The sequence below is a fragment of the Saccostrea cucullata genome, unplaced genomic scaffold (assembly GCF_032062105.1).
Source record: "Saccostrea cucullata isolate Sc308-1 unplaced genomic scaffold, CSIRO_AGI_Scuc_v1 ctg1888, whole genome shotgun sequence".
NCBI lineage: Eukaryota > Metazoa > Mollusca > Bivalvia > Ostreida > Ostreidae > Saccostrea > Saccostrea cuccullata.
In genome coordinates, this window is record NW_026923852.1 from 1 (window position 1) to 25,078 (window position 25,078).

At 34.3% G+C, this 25,078-nt stretch overlaps 2 protein-coding genes and 1 long non-coding RNA gene across 3 annotated transcripts; 1 reads left to right on the forward strand and 2 right to left on the reverse strand.

Annotated features, from left to right (window-relative positions):
- Positions 1-56: 56 nt before the first annotated feature.
- On the forward strand, positions 57-1,195 carry LOC134265107 (uncharacterized). Its single transcript, XR_009991689.1, has 2 exons — positions 57-389; positions 518-1,195. It is a non-coding gene; the product is annotated as an uncharacterized LOC134265107 (long non-coding RNA).
- Positions 1,196-1,996: 801 nt separating this feature from the next.
- Positions 1,997-4,062, reverse strand: LOC134265108 (uncharacterized). The gene is made up of 5 exons (XM_062747343.1): positions 3,886-4,062; positions 3,664-3,773; positions 3,260-3,332; positions 3,030-3,114; positions 1,997-2,737 (listed from the first exon to the last, which is right to left on the reverse strand). The coding sequence occupies exons 1-5, from the start codon at positions 4,031-4,033 to the stop codon at positions 2,347-2,349; spliced, it is 807 nt and encodes a 268-aa protein (XP_062603327.1). The 5' UTR covers positions 4,034-4,062; the 3' UTR covers positions 1,997-2,346.
- Positions 4,063-21,073: 17,011 nt separating this feature from the next.
- LOC134265112 (uncharacterized) lies at positions 21,074-24,771 on the reverse strand. The gene is made up of 5 exons (XM_062747349.1): positions 24,549-24,771; positions 22,115-22,309; positions 21,661-21,788; positions 21,394-21,547; positions 21,074-21,090 (listed from the first exon to the last, which is right to left on the reverse strand). Exons 1-5 carry the CDS (start codon positions 24,613-24,615, stop codon positions 21,074-21,076), a joined length of 561 nt encoding a protein of 186 aa, XP_062603333.1. The 5' UTR covers positions 24,616-24,771.
- Between the last annotated feature and the right edge of the window lie 307 nt (positions 24,772-25,078).

The window sequence follows — 25,078 nt, forward strand, 5'->3', positions numbered from 1 at the left end:
AATGACTACCTGGTACTGTTCATCAAGTTAGGCCAAAGAAAACCAGTTTTGGTTTTTCTTCTGATTTAATTAATTGTAGGAATCATCGAGAGGTGTTTTATATCGATGAATATGAACATTAACTTTGTTTAGTCTTATTTGTCCGCATTGCGACTTTTTTATCTAAACTACGCATGCGTAAAAGTCAGTTCTACAAAATTCTTGACAATTTATTCATTTTACAACGCAACGACAACGGATGACGACGTGCATTTTGATTTAAAAAAAAATACCTTCAGAATCGGGTGTTTTGACGATGCCACTTACAGATTACACCAAGATGCCTCAGTTCAAGTTTTTACTATGAAATCCGGATAATATTCTTATGTTTCGGAGTTTCCCGTTAACAGGTAATTTTTGTAAAGCAATAGGATTTGAAGTATTTTAATCCTACAACTGTTTTAGCATTTTCTTTGAAATTGGGAGATTATTTCTGGTGTATTTTTTTTAAATGCAACACTTTCTCTTTTGTGTGCAGGTTTCGAACTCGGAAGGATTTTACCCCAGCCACTCCTTAAAACAACGACAGACACTCGCTCAAACGACGCAGGACTAGGTGGACAAATGGTAATAAACCACTGATGAAATTACGGATTCTGTTGGAATTTCGTGAGCGAAATTTTGTGCTTAATGCGGAAAAATGGATATTTCAATAAACAAAAAGCTCAAGGTTGTGTTTAAGAAAACGCATTCTTCTCATTAATTCTTTGTGTCCATTGGATTCTATTTTATGTTCCGTGAATCAAGCATTGGGAAATGAATCTATTATATAGCAATGAACGGTGAATTCAGGAACTTTATGATCGGAGCCACGGATGCGCGTCTACAGTAATGAATCTGAGACATTCAATTCACTGGATTTTTTGTGCCATTTTCAATAGGATTTTTTTGTGAAATACTAACATTTAACGCTACTATTTTCCTACCCTGTTCATATTAAATTGTTAGATTTTTCATTGCCTTTAAGTGCTGTTTACTTATTTGCCTCGCTCTTTGTTCTCATTTTAACGTTACCTGTACCTGTCCAATAAGTTGAAACTTATTGGACACCTACAGGTAACTTATTGGACGGGGTGCAGGACAATAACAAATTTATTGAACCAGGTTTAACAAAAGATGACGTCACAGAAATGTTTTAAGACAGAATTATATTTTGATAGTTGTCCGGATCCTTTGTTCGGATGTCCAGAATAGTTCATACAGTCAAGTTCACATAGGTTATTCTTGTCCGGAATGGGTTGTCCGGATTTGGCAGTATTTGTTCGGATTTGCTTAAGCTGAAAATAAAGTCATTTTAGGAATATTCATATGTTCGGGATAATTTACGCATAGTATCTTTGTAAGTTAGGCAGTAATAAAGTTGATTGCTGGAGATATTTAGTACAGATTTAGAATATAGATATTTAGGGACTGTCCGGATTGACGCATGTTAAAATGAATTCATAATTATTTATTTTAACGCAAGTATTTCCGCAAAGTTATTTCACTTCGAGTCCGACAGCTAAGGTTGTTTGCAGATACTAGAATAAATAAATAAACTGTATTAAGTGTAGTCAGGACAAGTTCACCCCCCCCCCCCTTTTTCGGGTCAATTGATTGTCTGAATGGTCAGCATCTCATTTGTTGTTGTTGTTTGATTGTTGCCATCCTCAATAAAAACTTGTTATGCCTGACAATGGAGTTTTTATTTTGTGACAAGGGTCCGCTCGACTTGTTACAAAAAGTATTAAAATGTGCAAATACTTGTACTTTTTATATATAATCTAAGAATACATAAATAATCTTATATATCCAGATACTTTCTTTGATAATCGACGGACATGCAAATAAGAAACTACCTTTTAGCCTCCAGAAAAATACCAATCTCTTTATGACTCGCCTATAAGTCGGACATAGAGTTTTAGACCAATATTTAACTCCCAAAATACCGACTTATAGGCGAGTATATACGGTAAACACCTACTTTTAAAAGATTCATATATTATACAGCAAAATGAAACAATACATATAGCATTTACTGTAAACAGGGTAGATCATTTTGGGCATATATGTTATTGTAAAAATTTTTCAGTGAAGTATCAAGGTATATTTAACCTGTTAACTCTATTTGTCAATTTAATGATTCATTTTCAATGGCACAGCGTGACATGGATTTCAGTGAGAAATGAATTTCTTTGTTCATTCATCCATAAAATTATGCACAAGTCTTGATCAGGATGGATGAGTGAAACAGGTAAACATTTGCTTTAAACAAATGATGAGGAGATCTGTGTTAAAGCTAAGAGTGATAAAGTTCTACTCTTATGGTCAGCTTTCACTGTACATATTGTCATTTTCTATCTCTGACACAGTTCCATATTCACTCTTGTTCGTATGATCATACAAGTCTTCTCCAGAAATCCTTTTTGAAACTTGAGCAGCACTTGCATAATGATTTTGGTTGGTGGTACTCCCAGCGTGATTATAGATATTTTCAGATTGAGTTCCTTTTAATTTTGATCGTCTTTTACCAAGAATATCATAATCGTCTTGGCTTTTGTAATATGTATCTTCTTTTGTGTCTGTGCAATTCATCTCTGGGTACCTGCTGAAGCCATTATCATTTGTTTGATTAACCTTTAATTCACTGATGGATGTGGGTGTTTCACTTTCAAACTTCAGGTTGTTTTGATCTTCTTGTCTTCCTTTTTTACGTCGCCTGTGAAAAAATAGTGGTTTGAAATTATCTTTTGATATGGATCAATAAATATACCTTAGGAGTTGAACAAACAGACAAAATATAATTGTAAAAACCTTTCTTTTAAAAAAAACTATACATTTCATTTTATATCTAATACAAGTCCGTGTAAAGGACAATACTCAGTTAATAACATTTTTTTTTTGCTGTCAGATCATCTTCGTTAGCCAAGGGTTTTTGATATGCTACTCTCCTCATCAGAAACTCTTGGCTAGCGAAGATGCTGTCAGATAAACTATATTAGATTTTATACCTTACGATAATGACTGTCAGGAGAAGGAAAATTGCTATTAGAAACAGTCCTCCGAACACCCCACCCACCACGGAACCAATGTCATCTGTAAATAATGAAAACAAAAACATTGATACAAAAGATTCAATTAAAATGGAAAAAAGGTGTTTTCAAGAATTTGAAATTGCATGAGGTTTTCGATAATTTTGTTGTTTTTATTCTGAAGAGAAAGAAAAATGGAGTATATGTACTATCACTCCCACTCTCTTCAACAGCTGGTTGATCTTCCATCTGTACAACAAAAGTACTTGCGTTGTTGGATACCTAGGTCAATGATAAAAGTATCTTCTATTGATAATCATTCTGATAAAGGTACGTACGTATGAATAGGTACTGAATAATTTGTGATTTATTATATAGTCCTTTATTAAACATGTATTTGAAATATTTTTGCACAATATCAAGGAACTTCAATAAAATAAGATTAAAACAAAACAATAGATGTGACACGTTAGTTTTTTTTCTAATCGGCATTGAAGAAAACTTCACATTACATGCATTTACGCCAAAATGATGTCTAATATAAACGGGCAATTAAAAAATACATGAAGGTACCCAATCTCAATCTTTCATTCCTTGGTTAAGATAAACTTACTAGACAAACAACGAACATTTCCTTCCTGCATGTGTTTGTTTGCTCCGTCATGTTTTTTTGTCTGTTGAAAAACTCACACTGCTTTAAAGAATTTAATTCAGTTGGGTACCCTGAAAAAGAACATCGCAGTGTTTCTTAATGTGCAACCTAGTCATATTAATAACCATGAAAATATTCAATAAATAAATGTGAATCATTTTATCAAACAGGTGTGCTTTATACCTTTATCTATAGTTTTGAATACTTGTCTAAGGATGCCAAGCCAAAATGCGTAAGTATTTGGAATTCGCATCAGTATCTCATTGCATTTGCTCGTCGTATCATCTAAACTAGCATTACCATCTAATTGACCATTTCCTTTCAAACACATCGCATTAGCTTCCGTCCAATTTCTCGCTGTACCAGCTGTAAGTCGAGAAAAAATTATATATGTGATCGTTCCATGATTTAATCTTCAACTGTTTTCTTCCTTTCTTAATTCCACAGCGTACCATATTAAAGTATGCTTTAAAAAAAAAGCTTTTAAAAACTCACTGTGATTGTTGGAACAATAAGGAGTCAATGGAATCGAACACTTTTCAGCCCTAAACCTTTTTTCATTAGGACTGCATGATATTCTCTGACACATCCAAATTTTGCTATTATCTATAAAAAAAAGATCTGCAAATGATGATACGAGGGCTGTTCAATAAATAATGTCCCGAGCTCTATTACATACAATTTGAAAATCATATGACATAAAGCTTTGCTTTCTCTCATTATTGAAACTTTAATGAATTGATAACAGTTTATGAGACCACTTTTCATTACATAGTTTCATTGCGAGAAGCTGGAAAACAAGGGCTATTCGAAATACTGCATTAAAAATGAATGGTAAAGAATCAGTAAACTAGAGTTAAATTAAACGCTTAATGGAAGCTGCTGTAAAACTCGTGAATCTCAAAGAAATATTCACTGAAATTTGTGATGTGAACGGCAATGAAATGTCTGTTTTATAGATACATTCATGAGTAGGTGGATTCCAATGAACAATAATGATAATGGGCATCAAAAATGGGTACCGTCCGTGGCGACAAAGACTTACAACAACCAATGTAGTGTTAATTATAATTCAACAAATTATCATCGATGATGTTTGATTGACCTTAAGACACATAGCAAAATTGATAAGCATCAATTCGGGGGTAGTTTACAATGTTTCAAAGAACATTCAGCAGTAAAAAGCTTAGTACTCAATGGTCACCCTGTGTTTTGAAAAAATGAGTGACAACGACATCTAAACAATTATTTAAAAAAAAATCAAAAATTAAAGTTATCCAAGTTTGTCTGAAATTGAAACAGAGAGTGAAACTTGAATTCATTGCTTTAAGGGACTCCGACCCTCAGCCAGGAAGGACAACTCTTTAATTTATAATTCAATTCACAAAGTCTTTAAATGAAGCTTGAAAATTAAATATTTTCATGCAACAATTTTCATTATATGCCTCTCAATGTGCTTCAAGGTTATTTTCAAAGCTCCATAAATTACTTCTAATTTCATATCATATTAATAAACATTGGTATCTAAATATGCTTTTTCGGGATAAAAATTTCTACTTTAAATTAGACCTATCTGAGAAGTTTAATAAGATGCACTTGACAAAAACAGCCAAAGTCTGAGAAAAGCAAAGAATTGCAAAAGCACAAATATAGTTTTATATGTCATATTTCTTAAATATTACAATGAAGCGCATTGAAGTGGTAAAATTTTCCGTTTGGATGGAACGTTTTGACCGATATTTAGACACGCCCATTTCTTTAGAAAGGAAAATTAGGTCAAATGATTCAATCGAATACCTGTAGAACAGGTATTCCATAAATATAAAAGCCAATCAAATTGACGGTCTACATAAACACCGAGTAAGCACGTGTTCGACTGATTCATGTGTTATGCTATTTCCAATAAACATGATAAAATCATAATTATGTACAAATTCGTTTCAATGCATGTTTTCAGAAGCGAGAACTTTATATATAGCTCTTTCTTATTTGAAAATCTTCATTTCAGTGAAACTCGTGTTGCTTGTCGCGGAAAGTGGGGTGTCCTAAAACATTACGCAAATATTTCTTTCTCGTTTCTAAAGAAATGGGCGTGGCATTACAATGAAGCACATTGAAGTGGTAAAATTTTCATTTGGATGAAACGTTCTGACTCATGTTTTGAACATAAATTATAACATAACGACACGCCCATTTCTTTAGAAACGAGAAAGGAATATTCGTCGTAATGTTTTCGGACACTACACTTTCCGCGACAAGCAACATGAGATACACCAAAATAAAGATTGTTAAATAAGAAAATGCTATATATAGAGTTCCCGCTTATGTAAAACACGCATTGCAAATTTGTACATAATTATGATTTTATCATGTTTATTAGCATAGCACATGTATCAGTCGAACACGTGCTTACTCGGTGTTTATGTAGACCGTCAATTTCATTGGAAATTATATTTATCAAATACAATGAAGCGCACATTGAAGTGGTTAAATTTAACGTTTTAATTTTAACGTTTTGGGCTATCTTTAGAACGTTGATTGTCATACGGTGACACGCCCATTTCTTTAGAAAGGAAAAATCGGTCAAGTGGTTCATTCGAATACCTGTAGTATAGGTATTCTATATTTATAATAGTCAATCAAATGCAAGTCTACATAAACACAGAGTAAGCACGTGTTCGACAAATACATGCGTTATTGAAACTCCAATAAACATGATAAATTCATAATTATGTACGAATTCGATGCAATACGTGTTTTACAAAAGATGGACCTCTCTAAATCTCTCTTATAACTTTAAAAATCCCCATTTCGGTGTAACTCGTGTTGCTTGTCGCAAAGAGTGGGGTGTCCCACCATTACAATTACTGTTGTATTTCTTGTTCGTTTCTAAAGAAGTTGGCGTGTCATTTTGTTATAACTGACGTTCAAAATATGACTCAGAACGTTTCATCCAAACGGAAAATTTTACCACTTCAATGCACTTCATTGTATATACTGTTTTACGGTAATGTGTAAGAGAATGCCATCACTACCTTATAGCATTTTATTGTTTAAGTAAACACATTATCACTTCACATAATGGATTTTTTACTTCAAGTTATGAAGTTAAGAAGTGCTGACATAATGAAAGGATGTATTTACTTCATGTAATGCAGCATTGACATGATGTTAAAATATTTTTACATCATCTCATAAAAAATGACAGAACGTAAAGATATGTTCACATCACGTAATGATAAATTGACATTATAAATGCATAGTTATATGCTATAAGGCAGTGATGGCGTTCCATAAGCGATGCTTATAATTCCCGGTTATTCTCTAAAAGAATAATACAATGAAGCGCATTGAAGTGGTAAAATTTCCCGTTTGATTGGAACGTTTTGAGCTATCTTTAGAACGATGATTGTCATACAATGATACGCCCATTTCTTTAGAAAGGAAAAATTGGTCAAATAGTTCATTCGAATACCTGTGGAACAGGTATTCCATAAATATAATAACCAATCAAATTGACGGTCTACATAAACACCGAGTAAGCACGTGTTCGACCGATAATGTGCTATGGTAACTCCAATAAACATGAAAAATTAATAATTATTGACAAATTCTTTAAAATACGTGCTTTACAGAAGCAGGAACTACAATGAAGCGCATTGAAGTGGTAAAATTTTCCGTTTGGATGGAACGTTTTGAGCGATCTTTAGACACGCCCATTTCTTTAGAAAGGAAAAATCGGTCAAATGATTCAATCGAATACCTGTAGAACAGGTATTCTATAAATATGATAGCCAATCAAATTGACGGTCTACATAAACACCGAGTAAGCACGTGTTCGACTGATACATGTGTTATGCTAACTCCAATAAACATGAAAAAATCATAATTATGTACAAATTCGTTGCAATGCATGTTTTACAGAAGCGAGGACTCTATATATACCTCTTTCTTATTTGAAAATGTTCATTTCAGTGAAACTCATGTTGCTTGTCGCGGAAAGTGGGGTGTCCTAAAACATTACGACGAATATTTCTTTCTCGTTTCTCAAGAAATGGGTGTGTCATTATGTTATAATTGACGTTCAAAACATGACTCAGAACGTTTCATCCAAATGGAAAATTTTACCACTTCAATGCGCTTCATTGTATCTAACTCTCTCTGATAACTTTAAAAATCTCCATTTCGGTGTAACTTATGTTGTTTGTCACGAAGAGTGGAGTGTCCTAAACATTTCGACGAATATTTCTTATTCGTTTCTAAAGAAATGGGCTTGTCATTATGTTATAATTGACGTTCAAAACATGACTCAGAACGTTTCATCCAAACAGAAAATTTAACCACTTCAATGCGCTTCATTGTAGTTTCATCTAATCAATATAAAAAAAACTTCATAAACGATGTGTTATTTCCATGCGCGGACCCCCCCCCCCCCCCTCCAAAAAAAAAAATACCGAGTTAGTAATCAAATGCTTAAAAATTTGAGGAGGAATATTACTTTTGAAGCTTATTAAGAAGTGAAAGCAGTCCGACCCACCCCTCTACGGAATGAGTTTTTCCCCTTTGAACGGAGTGTACATATTTTTTTGGTTCGTTTGTTTGTTTTTGCTCGTCAACAAATTTATGGTTTGGATATAATATTTACTTATGCAGAATCCATCCACCCTCCCCCCAGAAAAAAATCCGAGGCTTGGATCCTGGCTTGATTACCCGATACAAAATGGTCTTAAACCATAAGGGAGAGAGAGAGTGAGATACTGAATTACTGATATATCACAGGCATGTGGACTTGTATGAAATTTGGTTATCATACATGACATTATACAATGAAGCGCACTGAAGTGGTAAAATTTTCCGTTTGAATGGAATGTTTTCAGCTATCTTTAGAACGTTGATTGTCATACAATGACACGCCCATTTCTTTAGAAAGGAAAAATCGGTCAAGTGGTTCATTCGAATACCTGTAGTACAGGTACAATGAACGACATTGAAGTGGTAAAATTTCCCGTTTGAATGGAATGTTTTCAGCTATCTTTAGAACGTTGATTGTCATACAATGACACGCCCATTTCTTTAGAAAGGAAAAATCGGTCAAGTGGTTCATTCGAATACCTGTAGTACAGGTACAATGAAAGACATTGAAGTGGTAAAATTTCCCGTTTGAATGGAACGTTTTGAGCTATCTTTAGAACGTTGATTGTCATACAAAGAACAGGTATTCTATAAATATAATAGCCAATCAAATTGACGGTCTACATAAACACAGAATTAGCACGTGTTCGACCAATACATGTGTTATGGAAACTCCAATAAACATGATAAATTCATAATTGTGTACAAATTCGTTGCAATACGTGTTTTACAAAAGACGGAACTCTCTAAATCTCTCTTATAACTTTAAAAATCTCCATTTCGACGTAACTCATGTTGCTTGTCGCAAAGAGTGGGGTGTCCTAAAACGCTGCGACGAATATTTCTTGTTCGTTTCTAAAGAAATGGGCGTGACATTCTGTTATAATTGACGTTCAAAACATGACTCAGAACGTTTCATCCAAACGGAAAATTTTAACACTTTAATGCGCTTCATTGTATATTCTGTATTTATAATAACCAATCACAGTCTACATAAACACAGAGTAAGCACGTGTTCGACCAATACATGTGTTATGGAAACTCCAATATACATGATAAATTCATAATTATGTACGAATTCGATGCAATACGTGTTTTTCAAAAGATGGAACTCTCTAAATCTCTCTTATAACTTTAAAAATCCCCAGTTCGGTGTAACTCATGTTGCTTGTCGCAAAGATTGGGGTGTCCAAAAACATTACGACAATTATTTCTTGTTCGTTTCTAAAGAAATGGGCGTGTCATTTTTTTTTTTATAATTGACGTTCAAAATATGACTCAGAACATTTCATCCAAACGGAAAATTTTACCACTTCAATGCGCTTCATTGTACTTACATGTATCTGAACATGACTTATCCCTATCTGAAAGCTAACAAGATGGACTAACCCTCTCCCCCTAATAACAAAAATGTAACGATCCTATAATTTTAGAAACACTCTCCGTCAAATCTATAATTTTTTATTACATGTATTATATACTTTAATTCATAAGCAAAGATATTCTTCCAAATAAATGTAAAATGTTTTTAAATTGGAAGATTCGATTCTAATATAGCATATCGTGAAAAGTAACTCGAATCTCCATTCGAAAAGGGGGGGGGGGCAATAAGTACATGTACTTTATCCACTCTTGAGGTGTCTGTGGAAGTACATAATTTAGTTTGTGTTTTTATTGAAAACAAGTAATTACATATATTAAGAAATGCATGTATATTACACTGTATTTGATTGGATTTTATGCAAGTTCGTTCCTAGAGAGATTTGATCTAAAGTTGTACCGTAAGAAAACGAGTCATCCTTCATGTTGTACTTTATATCAGATCCATACCAACCAAAGCGGGAGGGCAATAATTCACTATTATACACTTAATAGATAACAAAGCTATTAAAAGTGTAACCCTTAAAAGCTTTACCAGTAAATAGTAAATACTTTTCAAAAGAAGATTTAAATAAGTTTTAGTTGTGCACCACAAAAGTAATGTGACTTTTTGTGCTTTGTTTTTGTTAAATTTGTCTGTTAAGCTGATCCCCCTCTTTCAACTAAAATTACCTCCTACAGACTGTGCATATCAGTTAAGTCTTCTTTAATCTTATAATATTTCTTTTCAAATTTTATATAGCAAGTTAAATTCGGGCATGTTAGACCATCTTTAAAATGTTTGCTTACCCTCTCCCGACTAAGGGTAAAATTATTGGATCATTTGGAAGGTCGAAAAAAAAACATTTCCTGAAAATTTCAACATATTTGTTGACGGGATAAGAGGAATAAAAGGAAAAAAAATGTTTCCTGGTATGTAAAAAAAATTATGAGTCGGGCCATTTTTAGACACTCGTTTGAGAGAGGACAACCATTTTTTTTTAAAGATGGCCTTATCTATTTAATTATTAACTCAACACACATTTTTAAAATAGGGTTCTTTTTTCTTTTCAGGGGCTTGGCAGTCTCAACACTTCTTCGAAACGCCATATAATATTTAAGTGACATCTCCGATACCAATGAGTTATAACTCGTTATGCTCTCCAATGGCCTCTCCATTTCTTGACTCTTTATAAAATCCATAAGTTTTGATTCCGAAAAGACGATATGTCTCATTTCTTTTACTTTTCAATTTCTCAACATGAAACTGTATAGTGCCCAAGGCTACAAATACACATAGGCCAGATTCAATTATTTTATCTATTAGTTTCTCTGAAATACAGAACTTTTATGTACAATTCATACTGATAACTGCAATGGCCAAAACAAGAATTTTTTTATGTATATGATTTATGTGGCAAATTATGACGGGGCAAATATGACAAATAAGTTTGTGATGCAAGTTCGATGTCAAACTCTTGCAGCATTGATTAAAAACTTAGGAGACTAATTCATTGATCCGACTGAAACAACCGTGGAACAGTTTTCACTCGGCTCTCGGGTACCCTGCATGACAGTGGCTGGAATGAAAGACTTTCCTACATCTCTAAGGGGAATACAAATGTACCAAACTGATTACAAAGTACAAAGTCTTGTATTTTGTCTGTAGAGGTATTTAAGGTTCATAAGGAGAAGTTAAGATCAACATATTAAAAGACGAGAAATTTTACCCAGGATTGACCAGTTACTTTACTGACCATGCAATGATCTTACCGACGCCCGCAAAAATTTATCTGGTCACAATTTCCCATCAGTAGGCCTTTCAACTGCCGCTAGGGGTCGGTGTTATGAACGATAACTCACTGCTGAAACTTGTTTAGAGCAGGCTCGGGGTATAGAGTTTTCCTGCGTTTCGGAGAATAGCGGGAAAACGTTGTATGATAGCAACGTGTTTGAATAGCTATGCGTAGTAATACAAGGCGGGCCATAGGAAGGCCAGTATAAAGGGTCAGTGGCGTAAAGTTAAGGTCATTCTAAGCCAGTCTTTCTCAGTGCACGGAGCACTATTTTTCTCGGGCAGCATGGCGAACGACGAGCTACTACAACGAGTTTCGGAGATAATGGACTCCAAATTATCATCTTTCGAGCAGAAAATAACGAAACAGCAAAGACAACAGCATGAGCAACAGCTTTCTAAACTTCAAGCAGCAAACGACAAGGCTTTTGTCTTTAAGCGAAAGGGAAACGAGGCTCAGTACAAATTTAACAACAGCATTAGAGACAAGCTGGTAGAGGCCAACACGGGTCTGAGCGAAGGGGAGCCAGAAGTAGCCTTTAATTGCATTTCCTCAGGTATAGAGCTTATTCATCAGCGACAAAAATTAATTAAATTAGCAGACTCATCCAAGACGGGATGGCGCACCGTTCAAGAATACACGCAGCACGAATTAGCGTCTGACGAGGAGGATGAAAAACGAATTTTGAAGGCAGAAATAAGGGCCGAAAAGAAGTTAAAAGAGGAGCGGATCCAAAAGGCGAGAGCGGCCAGACGCATCAACCCATACCCGGAGAAGTCCAACAGCACACAAAATCAGACCAAGTCATACGAGGGCAGCAAAAAGTCGGGGACATGCTTTAAATGCGGTTTCGCCGGTCATTGGGCAAAGGAATGCACCAGCAACAGCAAAGAGACAAGCTCTAAGTTAAGTAATTTAGATAGTATTGCTCAAAATATATGCAGTAATCAAGAAAGTGTATTATCTAAGATTAGTGTTTTAGATGGAAAAACGAATGTACGCCGTTTTGTGGCCACTGTAGATGAAAATGTCAGTCCAGTTGGACGTTTGAGAAGTCATTTGACAAAATGGGTAGAAATAAAGACCGATAAGTACATTTTAGATGTAATAGTAAACGGATACAAGATTCCATTTAAAACTATTCCAGAGAGTGTTTGTTTGGACAATAACAAATCTGCTAGGGATAATGTCAAAATTGTTTATTCCGAGATTCAAAAGCTCATTGACAAAGGTTGCGTAACACAGGTAAGGAATGTTCCTTTTGTTGTTAATCCTTTGACTCTTGCTTTCAACAAAGCAGGTAAACCTCGCTTAGTGTTAGACTGTAGGCATATCAATGCTTGTATTCACGATTTTTCGTTCAGAATGGAAGATGTTAAAGTTGCAAGAGAAATTTTTCAAAAAGGGGATTTTTTATTTAGCTTCGATTTAAAATCAGCGTATCATCACATTGAAATTTTTGAACAGCATAGACAATATCTAGGTTTTCAATGGGAAATCAATGGTGCTATCAAATATTTTATTTTCAATGTATTACCATTTGGCATTTCTTCAGCAGCTCTTATTTTTACAAAACTTATGAGAAAAGTAGTTCAGTATTGGAGATCCCTGAGTTTTCAGGTTGTCATGTATTTGGACGATGGATTAGCTGGATGTAGTAATTTTGATGACGCATTTCTACTTAGCGATATTATCAAAAGAGACTTAACAGAGTTGGGATTTATTATTGCAGATTCAAAAAGTGTCTGGTACCCACAGCAAAATATAGTATGGTTAGGTTTTAAATGGGATACGGTTAACGGTGTCTTAAAAGTAACCTCAGAGAGAATTAATAAGCTTCTCAAGTGTATCGAGGAAATTTTATTTAAGACTCAATCTGGGTACGTATGCTTTCTGGTGAAATCAATAGCTAGTATTGTGGGTCAGATCATATCTATGGAAGCCGCTATAGGACATGCGGTTCGTTTCAACACTAGATATTTATATCAAGACATATTGACAAGATACAGTTGGAATTCAAGTATTAAACTAAGTGATCAATCGTTAGGAGAATTGACATTTTGGAGAGACAATGCAGTGTCAATTAATGGTAAGGAAATTAAGACTTGCAGTGAATCTTCAGATTTAAAGGTTTTTAGCGACGCTTCTGATTCAGGTTTTGGGGCTTATGTAGAAAATTCAGAGATTACAGAGGTACTAAGTCTCTGGACAGGAGAGGAATCCTTGAAAAGTTCTACGTGGAGAGAACTAGAAGCAATTAACAGGTGTTTGAATACTATAGGAGAAAGTATTCAGGGCAAAAACGTAGCATGGTATACTGACAGCAAAAGTGCTTGTAGAATTTTGGAAGTCGGTAGTAGAAAGTCTCATTTGCATGATATTGCTGTTAAAATAAATGAAAAAATTCTGAATTCACAAATAGTGTTTGATATAAATTGGGTGCCAAGAGGCAATAACATTCAAGCAGACTTGCTTAGTAGATGTTTTGATAGTGATGACTGGGGAATAAAAAATAGTGTTTTTCAAACTATTGACAGTTGTTGGGGCATACACTCATGCGATAGGTTTGCAACAGACTATAATACTAAATGCATTAAATTTAATTCAAGGTGGTGGTGCCCAGATACCAGTGGGATAGACGCTTTTAAGCATTTCTGGGGTAATGACAATAATTGGTTGGTTCCGCCTCCTAGGTTGGTTTGTAAGACAATAAACAAACTTAAACAAGACAAAGGAAAGGGTACTCTTATCATTCCTCAATGGAAATCTTCCCCATTTTGGCCTTTATTACGCAAAGGGGATGATTGGGATTATTTTATTAAGGGAGTGAAGAAGGTCAATTCTTTGATAACTGAAAGAGGTAGAGGGGCAAATGGTATATTTGGAGGTCACAAAGTATTTGACATGGTTGCATTACGAATCGAATTTTAGATACATGTTAATAATATACAATTTGTCATTTATTTATTTTTCAGAGCTAAATGTTCAAAAGAGTGTGCAGGACAGTTTGATTTCATCAGGTGTGGACCTTTCATCTCCAGATAATGCAGTGTTAGCAACAAAAATGTGTGAATATATCATGAAATCTAGAAGTGTGAACACCAGCAAGAAATATATTTCATCATTCAGCAGATGGTCAAAATTCATCGCAAACAAAGGAAAATCAGCTATACCGGCCAATCCATTTCACATTTCCCTGTATCTCACTCACTTACTGCACATCGGTTGTTCTTTCCACGTCATTTCCAGTGCTGTATATGCTATTAAGTGGGCCCATTCTATTTTAGGCCATAAGGATCCAACAGAACACTCCTTCATTAAAAATTTATTAGAGGCTTCCAAGCGTAATAACAAACCTAAAGTTATAAAAAAGGAAATCGTCACAGCCAGTGATTTAATTTTATTGTGTGATATTTATGTCGACAGCACAAATTTGTTAGAAGTGCGTGATCTGTGTATGATTCTTCTTTCTTTTGCTGGATTTTTACGTTTCGAGGAGCTTAGTTCTCTCCGTTGTTCAGATTTAACTTTCATGGACGGATATGTGAAAATTTCCATCAACAAAAGCAAAACCGATCAATATAGACAAGGAAACGAAATTTTAATATCTGCTGGTGTTACCTCGGCTTGTCCAGTTAAAATGTTAAATCGTTATATATCTTTAGGAAGTATAGACATTTCTTCTGGTCACTTTTTGTTCAAGTCCGTGTTTAAATCTAAAGACGGTTTAAAGTTAATATACAAAGACAAAAAACTTAGTTATACCAGGGCCAGGGAGTGCATTTTGTCAAAACTTAAATCCGTTATGGGAAACATCAATATTGGTCTTCATTCTCTGCGTTCAGGAGGTGCGACGGCTGCAGCAAATTCCAAAGTAAACGAGCGATGTTGGAAGAAACATGGTAGATGGGCATCAGATTCGTCCAAAGATGGATACGTGAAAGACAGCCTAGAAAGTAGACTTTCTGTTTCGAAAAATTTAGGATTATGACTTGAAATTTTTTCTTTAGTAAATGAAATATGTTTGTAAAAAAAAAAAAAAAAAAAAAGTTTTATATCATATATTTCATAATAACTTGCATTTTTGTTGAGTTTTTTCATAGCGTTTACAACTTTTGCTTACTTTTGAACATTTTATTCTAAGCTTGTCTGGCTCACACCTATGTTGTGTTGCGTTGATATATAGAAGGGGGGTGGATAGTATTCTTAAAGTGTATATTATACTAGAGTTTTCCCGCGTTTCGGAGAATAGCGGGAAAACGTTGTATGATAGCAACGTGTTTGAATAGCTATGCGTAGTAATACAAGGCGGGCCATAGGAAGGCCAGTATAAAGGGTCAGTGGCGTAAAGTTAAGGTCATTCTAAGCCAGTCTTTCTCAGTGCACGGAGCACTATTTTTATTTTTTTTTCTTATTTTGTTTTGACAAGATTGTTTAAATTCAAATATATATTTGTATTTTTCTTTTCGTTTTTTATATGAATAAGTCCGATATTCACCCCTAGACATTACTTAACACTTGCGTTCGGACACAGGTTTCCATAGTTTTTTCATATATTTTATCTATGGTTTTTCCTGGGCGGTTTTTAATGTCGATTATGGGGATATTTTGCATAATTGTTTATGTCATGGTTTATTTAAATAACAAGGATTTGTCAATCTGTCTTGCTACATAAGAATGTTAATAAAATTATTAAAAGCCGGCTGCCTGCAAAGCTTGTCTGGCTCACACCTATGTTGTGTTGCGTTAATATATAGAAGGGGGGTGGATAGTATTCTTAAAGTGTATATTATACTCTAACTGTTTACACGCAAGGCAGTATTTAGCATTTCCCAAGTGTTTCTGTGCTCTCAGTAGAATTCAGTTGTTTTAAAATTTAGCACTAAATGTAAAACTTACTTACTGTGTAGTTGCGGACACCGTTTAACTACATATAATTAAATTTTTTCATTAAAATAAAAAGTGAAATCCACCCTCCGTCTTAGTTCTAACCTAATTAATTTTTTATACTCGGCCGTTCTCCTTCGTGCTTAGTAACACAAATAAGATGGTCAATTGTTGCATTTACTTGTAAAAAAATATATATTTATATAGGAAGCGAAAAAGCGCGAACACAAAAATCATGACATTAATTTTCTCCTTCATAACAATCGTCAAAGAGAGTTAAAAATATTGAATATAGTCTGTTCCCCATTCATTTGACCCTGTTATTTCCGGTAGAGTGAAGGCATTCTCTTTCTCTTGGTCAACACTTTTGTGTACAAAACAATATTTGGAACCCTTTTGTGTACATAACAATACCAATGCTGAAGCAGCCTATATGTCATTCCTATAAACGATAACTCATAAATCGGCACTAAGTTGGTTATTTTTCACACCTGAGTTACCTGTCCTTAAAACACAACATCGGAGAAGTCAATTATAAATGATTAAACTTTTTAATTATATAATTAAAAGTATGCATAAATTATTATCTTTTTTGATAATTTCATGTACCTATAAATCTATCTATACAATGTTTTTTACCATATGTGCAACTTGAAAAATTAGTTGAAAGGCCTACCATCAGGCCTGTTTACCGCTTGAATAATGTACATGTAATGATACCAAGTTTTGTTTTGTATATTAGATTTCTGTTTCTTTGTTGTCATAATTATTTTGTTAGTCCTTGAAAAACATTTATTGTTAAGAAACATCTGTAGTCTACCTTTATGAAATTAATTGGATATACAAAGATAAACACAATGTCATTCGCTGTGCAACATGTACGGATACACTCACTTTATAATTTAATATTTACATTTGCAAATGTTTTCCTTTATATAACACTACTGAAAGCAAGCGTATTTATAACTGTATAAATACAGGTACGGGGTCAAGAGGTCATAGATGTGCGTATGGATAAACGTTACGTAATTTCTCAGTGACGTCATAAAGGATCGACGCGCGTTCAGTGCCGTTGGGTTTGAAAAATAATGCATTTCACACGTTAAAAGTCACAATCAGGCAAATTTAAAGTATGAATAAGTCACAAATGTAAATATAAGTAATAAGGTATAATTTTTTGAGTTTATTGGGATATAAAATGGGTTGGCACATGATCAAATCTTCCATAAAGCCCTTCGGGCTTTATGAGATTTAATCACATGACCAACCCGTTTTACATCCCAATAAAACTCAAAAAACGATACCTTATTTCTTAAATAAATGTGCTAATAGATATTTTATTTAAAAATGTGTTAGAAAAAAAATTATATCAAAATTAAAACTAGATAATTCTATTTTATCATCAAATTAATCTCAGTCTTCGTTTCAAAGACGTCATTTCTTTTTTCAAAGATAACGTTATATTGAAACTCTTTATTTCTAAGACGTCATTAAAAAAGGATGACGTTATTTAAAAACGTCATTGACGTTATTGTTACATTTAAGAAATAAGATATCATTTTTAGAGTTTCATTGGGATGTGACATGAAGTCGGTCACGTGATCAAATTCTATAACGCCCGAAGGGCGTTATAGTAGATTTGATCACGTACCGACTTCATTTCACATCCCAATGAAACTCTAAAAAAATGATATTTATTTCTTATATTTATATTTTACTTTTATTCGTGTTACGTTACTACGGCGACATATGACGTCACAGTCAAGACTTTCTAATAGTCTCGTGCGGTTTGCCCAACTGCATGTCATTGAAAATTGAATCAGATTTTGATTGTGTGTCCCAAATTTGCTGTAGATTTGAAATATTTGAAAAAGTCAATTTCGAAAATTTTGTCATTAAGACCTCTTTTCCCAGAGAGCGGTCCATATAGCAAAACATGAACATTATGGGAGGCGGGGGTATCATTTAGTGAGCTCAGTGCTTACAGTACAATGAAGCGCAGAAGTGGTAAAATTTTCCATTTGGACGAAACGTTCTGAGTCATGTTTTGAACCAAGCTCCAAACAGCTCAGTATTACGTTACGCTACAACTCCATATCATAGTGGCGTTATTCGTAGGGAAAGTAGTCCCGGAGAATCGACACTGTATGGAGTTTGGTTTTGAACGTCAATTATAACATAACGACACGCCCATTTCTTTAGAAACGAGAAAGGAATATCCGCCGTAATGTTTTAGGACACTACACTTCCCGCGACAAGCAACATGAGTTACGTTGAAATTAAGAGTTTTAAATAAGAAAGAGCTATGTATAGAGTTCCCGCTTATGTAAAACACGCATTGCAACGAATTTGTACATAATTATGATTTTATCATGTTTATTGGAGTTAGCATAACACATGTATCAGTCGAACACGTGCTTACTAGGTGTTTATGTAAACCGTCAATTTCATTGGATGTTATATTTATGAAATACCTGTTCTACAGGTATTCGATTGAATCATTTGACCGAGTTTTCCTTTCTAAAGAAATGGGCGTGTCTAAAGATAGCTCAATAGTTCCATCCAAACAGAAAATTTTACCACTTCAATGTGCTTCATTGTACCTCTAGTTTTACATGTATAATATTTCAATCATAGTACATATAGACACAGATGTTAAAAAGGGTATGCTAACATTTATTAAATGGCTTAATTTTCTGTATCCTCAGAACACTTGAAAAGTAGATTGACTTTATTATACTCCCCGCTTGAAAAGTGGGAGGGTATATAGTAATCGGTATGTCCGTCCGTCCGTCTGTCTGTACGTCCGTCCGTTTGTTACGCTTTGGGGTACCCATCTCTTATCCGCAAGTCCTCTCATACCACTGAAGAAAATTTAATGAAACTTTCACAGAATCTTTATTACATACTGCCATTGTGCACCTTCTATTTTACTTTTTGATCTGACATATATTTTGGATTTTCCAGAGCAAAACATGGATACTACCATTATATTCATACGGGAGGCGTGGGTGTATTATTTAGTGAGCTCATTGCTCACAGTACCTCTAGTATTTGCTTTCAAAAAGTGTATTGTTTAATGATGAGGGTTAAAAAATTGTTCATATACTCTAGTTTATTTTGACCATGTTAAAAGGAAGCTTACAGGAAGTTCGAATTCTCATCAATTCCATGTACATAAGACATTGCAATATAGCATAACTTTTGACGACAAAGTAGCGATCAAATCCGGATTTACAATGTACACAACATGCATAACCACAGAAAGTTAATATTAATTAGATTGTCGGTTGAATTGGATAAAATAAGTTTATAGAAATGAACTTTTCGATAATTATTGATTGTCTAAATAACAGTCATGAAGAGGATTTGTGGAGACAGGAATTTACTGCTCACCTTATTCCGAGTTTCGTGCACCTGCTCATCTGTTTGACAGTTGGGGTAATAGGTAACACGTTTGTGTTCTTTATTTACATGACAAAACTCAGAAAGACAGAAAACAGGATATTTATACCGTTTTTAGCCGGAGTGGATTTTTTTGCTTGTGTAGTGACTACTGTGTTCTTCATTATTGATACTCAGTTTTACGCCAGCTTTCCCTCAGAACTTTTGTGTAAAATCTTCTACTTTTTCACCTTTTTTATCGTCATGGCGTCGTTGCTACTACAACTGACTATCGCTATTGGTAGATATATTAAAATATGTCATCCACAGAAACGACGGATTTACCCCTGTTTTGAAAAGGTTGCGGTTGTTGGTATATTGGTAGGCTCAGCAATGTTTGCGGCACCTTCCGTGATGTTCGCAGACGTCAAGCAATTTGATGCCGTCTACAACGGAATGAACGTCACTGGACAAACCTGTCGATCACTTGCAGGAAATTTTCAACAGGAGCGAGAAATTGTGCGCATGATTATTATATCAGTAATTGTTACAGGGATAATAGTTGCATGTGGTGTCTTTTACGCGAAAGTGGGAATAGTAATCTATAAAACGTTCCCGGGAAGAAATACAATGCTTCAGAAAAGTAAAAAGCAGGGCATCGACCAGGATTTTGTATCCGTTGAGTCAACCAGTTTGAATGCGGACGTAAGAGCAAAACACATTTCCGTAAATATTATGAATATTCAAAAATTAATCGGTGACGATGTTGTAACAAATGCGCAACGGAAATTACGTCATCATTATAGACGGCGACTGAATTTTAATGTCATGTTCATGACCATGTTTGTTGTGTATATAGCTGCTTGGCTTCCTTTCATCACAGTTATGTTATTCTCAGTTTTTCATAGTGATCTCTGGACTTCCAAAGAATTCTTTGGTGTCGATATAAACATTTACTTAATAATGAGAAATTTCTTTGTTTTAGCATATTGTGCAAATCCATTCATTTACAGTTTATTTGATTCCAAATTCAGGTCTACATTGCAAAGACCATTGTGCTGAACAAAATTACTATTGTAAAAAAAGAGTGTGTTTGTGTGTGTGAGGGTGTCTGTGTGTGAGGGTGTGTGAGTGTGTGTTTTAGGAATTGCCAACAATAAAAGAGATGAGTAAAGTTTAACCCTTTAATACATGTGTAGTAGGAATCAAATTTTTTGACCAAATCAAAATCGTTAAATTTACCCATTTTTTCTCTTTTTTTCTAAGCTGGTTAATTCTGGTGTGAACACTTGTGAACGTAAGCATTTCATAACCTAATGAAAGTCTAAAGCTATTGGAGATTTATTGTATAAATTACTAGTTTATTACTTTAGATGAAACTGCGAAATGTTTGTAACAATGTTATACATGTAATTACCACAATACTTTCAGCACAAAGGCACAATTAATATGGAAAGAAAACTTTACTCTCCTATACTTGATGAGAACAGTTTTTGTTTTTCTCTCAACAGATGTATGTACATGATGATGATGTTTACAAATTACAATCCATCGGATGATAGTGGAACGTCACAACAACAACCACTTTTTTTGAAAAGCTTAATTGGTAATAAAAATTTCAATTTATACATACCGGAAGTATTAGTTGTTTTGTAAACACTCAGATATGGTCCTGTTTTGCTACCACAGGCCTTTGGTTCCTCCAAGTTACAACTATAATCACATTTGGAGGCAGCCGTGTCTCCCGGTAAATTGAAGTCAGATTTGAGACAATAACATGTTTCTTCCTGAAAAAAAAAACTCTTAAAATTTTATCACAATTTTATTTAGAAAAATTTAAAGGAGAAATGTACATATGATTATCCATATATTCTGAACTTAAACATTGTGTCTCACAAACCTTGATGGCAAAAAATAATGACATTTTTTCATAAAAGCAATATTCTTGACAGCGTCCTGGTGTAAGAGCAATGGTAAAGTTTGTAGGCGAGAAGAGCTTGTTTTCAATACTGGACTTGCTGTAGCAACCTGTATGATGCAGTATAATATAATCTTAATAACGAGCACTCCTGAATGAATTACCAGAATATTAATACAGTTTAAACTGTCTAATCCAACACCCGTACAATCCAAATCACTGTGAATTCCCACCCTTATTTAAATTCACATTTTTCTGTTTTTTCAACAACTATTTATTGTTGTTCTTTACATTGTATAAAATAACACCCTGTCTTTCACGACCCACTTTGTCTTCTAGTGCATGTCAGATTAGAAAGGTTTTACTGTACTTTACTTTTCATTACCGGTAATCATTTTTAAGTATTGCTCCACAAAGCTGTAATATTTATATCAACCTAAGAGATGGATCCATTCTGAAACTTTCTGGATGTCGCCGAGCCAGAAATCGCCCGACACTTTCTCCAGAACTTCCTGAAGGTAAAGAGAGAAGTCGTCCGAGCTGAGAAGTCGCCCCTTCTTTTCTGCACACTGTCTCTGTCCCTCTATCCAAGTTACTTTTTCATATATCATCAGTGAATGTTTCTCGCTATCTATTGAAAAAAAAAATAAACAAAAGAGAATATTTTACATCCACATTGAAAGATTGGGGGTATACCGTATATACAACTTATACAAGTAATAATAATTCTTATATGTAATTTCATTCTCATAAATTTAACTGGATTTACGTGTCTTGTTACAATCAAATATATATTTTTTAAGTCTGCTGCCTATAAATGAGAACACCATTTTATATCCACTGTGTTGAAGAGTTTACTCTCGAAAACTAAAATTTTCTGCAGGTAAAAATGACTTCGTTGATAGCTCATGAAATATTCGTAAATGAAAATAGGCTTTGGCAGTGTGATATAGTCACGATTTAGTGTTTAATTAACTCCATGGTCAAATACTAGTATGTATATTTACAATATAAACTAGTGGTACTTGGGCACTCAATTCGATCACTAAAATGATATCCCCGCCTCCCATATGATTATGATGGAAAGTACTAGTATATGATTTGATCTGTATGGGAAACTCAAAATAAGTGTCAGATCAAAACGTAGAATAGGAGGTGTACAATGGCATTATGTAATAGTGAATCTTTGAAAGTATCATTAAATTTTATTTAGTGGTATAATAGGAGGAGTTGCGGATAAGAGATGGGTTCCCTTCATTATTACAGAAAGAATTGCAGTGTCCATGTTTTGCTATGGAAAACCCGAAATATGTGTACGATCAAAAAATAAAATACTAAAAGGATCGAATCACACAATGACACTATGGAACAATTATTTTTGAAAGTTTCATTAAATCTTATTCAGTTTCGGATAAGAGATAGGTACCAGATAGCGTAACAGACAGACGGACGGAAGGATGGACATCCCGACCAATATACCGGTGTATCCTCCCATTTTTCACTTGGGTATAAAAATGCAGATATTAATGAGTGCTGTGTATTGCACACTTTCAAACTCTCTTGGACAATTCATTGTTATACCACCACTTGAAATGCTAGAGGGTATATAGTTATCGTGGTGTCCGTCTGTCTGTCTGTACGTCCGTCTGTTACGCTTCAGGCACGTAGCAACAGGGGGGCCATCCCCCCCCCCCACTTTTTTCCCCAACATCACTTTTACCATTGGAAATGTTCAGTGAAAGACTGGTTGCCCCCCCCCCCCCACCTTATTCTACAGGAAATTGATATAAGGGAAATGTAGCGTTGAATACCGAAAAATTGGTACTGACAGAACTTGGTCACACACATCCCCCTCCGCCATATAGGATTTTCGAGTTTGGGCAATTTTCTTTTTTTTTTTTTTTTGCTTGTTAACTTTTTTAAGTAAGTAAAAAATAATTTCTCTGGCTGCTCCCTTTTCAAAAACGATGCTACGTGGCTGCGCTTTGGGGGTACCCATCTATTATCCGCAACTCCTCTTTTAACAGTGAATGAAATTTAATGAGACTTTCACAGAATCGTTGTTATATAGTGCCAGTGTGACCTCATATTTTACTTTCTGATCGGACACATATTTTGGGTTTCCCAAAGCAAAACATGGACACGGCCATTCTTTCTATAACATTGACGGGTACCCATCTCTTATCCACAACGCCTCCTACACGACTGAATAAAACTTGATGATACTTAGATTCTTGACTACATAATGCCATGATTGTGTGCCTTTTATTTTACTTTTTGATCTGACAATTATCGGGTTTCCCAGTGCAAAACATAGACTTTGGCATTATAACCATATGGGGGGTGGGTGGGGGAATCATTTAGTGAGCTCATTGCTCACAGTACCTCTAGTTTATCTATACTATACTATTTCGTGTTTTAAAAATGCATATTTAGACGCTGTTTGTTGATTTTAAATATCTTTTGCGGATCATTTAACGTATGTAACTGTTGATTTTAAGAATGCCTAGGAGTGAATGACATACTGTAGATAAACGTCTGATTTTATCTAGAAGAATTTTAACGAGAAAATGAATTCAAAAAAATAAAGAAATATACACTCATTTATATATACATTCCAATAATTTTAATGAAATATATATAATATTTTAAAATTATTTTAAAAGATTTTTATGTAAGCTTAAAGTAAGAAAGACATATATAACAATGCAGTGTTTACACTCCCAGCCATAACAAAAATAAAATGTTAACAGCCTGAAGGCACGATCACAGATGTACAACATAAAATACCAGGACAAGTCAACAGAAAAATGTGGTCAATTAGACTTACTGTAGATATATAAATATATATTCTAAAAAAGTATTCTTACCTACTATTACATGGCAGAGGACAAATGATATTAACAGATGAGATTTACAACGTAACATCTTCGCCATGTAAGTTTTTGTTCCAGCGTTGTCTGTCAACAATTTTGTCTCCCACGTTAAGTACCCTACCTTCCGTTCATTAAATGAGTCAGAGGCGGACAGTTTGTACGTGTAGAATTTGTGGACATTTCTGAAATGAGGAAGTTTATCAGTTAATCATACGAAAGAAAATCACTCATTGAGCAAAAATTAAATCAGAAATTTAATGAATTAAAAAAATAACTTCCAGTGCTACATTTATTTATACGAGTATGATAAATTTTCAATGCAACCATTATAATATAATAGCTGAATTCGTTCGTTCAGATGTATTTTATGTTTAGATTATACACCGTAACGTTATCTCAAGGAAGTACGACCGTATGTTTTGTCCGCTTTTGGACCTTTTTTCACTGTTACTCAGTACTTGACCTATGAATTTTAAACATGGAAATGTCCTTTTGATTTTTTAAATCGGCAGGGCTCATAAGGG

Bases quoted from the DNA above. Each gene is read 5' to 3' on its own strand.
- LOC134265108 (XM_062747343.1), bottom strand. From the start codon at position 4,033: ATGTGTTTGAAAGGAAATGGTCAATTAGATGGTAATGCTAGTTTAGAT. The intron at 3,774-3,885 runs GTATAAAGCACA...GTTCTTTTTCAG, and splicing joins ATTCAAAACTATAGATAAAG to GGTACCCAACTGAATTAAAT. The intron at 3,115-3,259 runs GTACATATACTC...CATTATTTACAG, and splicing joins TGAAGAGAGTGGGAGTGATA to ATGACATTGGTTCCGTGGTG.
- LOC134265112 (XM_062747349.1), bottom strand. From the start codon at position 24,615: ATGGCGAAGATGTTACGTTGTAAATCTCATCTGTTAATATCATTTGTC. The intron at 21,789-22,114 runs GTTGATATAAAT...TGCATCATACAG, and splicing joins AGAATGGATCCATCTCTTAG to GTTGCTACAGCAAGTCCAGT. The intron at 21,548-21,660 runs GTTTGTGAGACA...TTTTTTTTTCAG, and splicing joins CATTATTTTTTGCCATCAAG to GAAGAAACATGTTATTGTCT.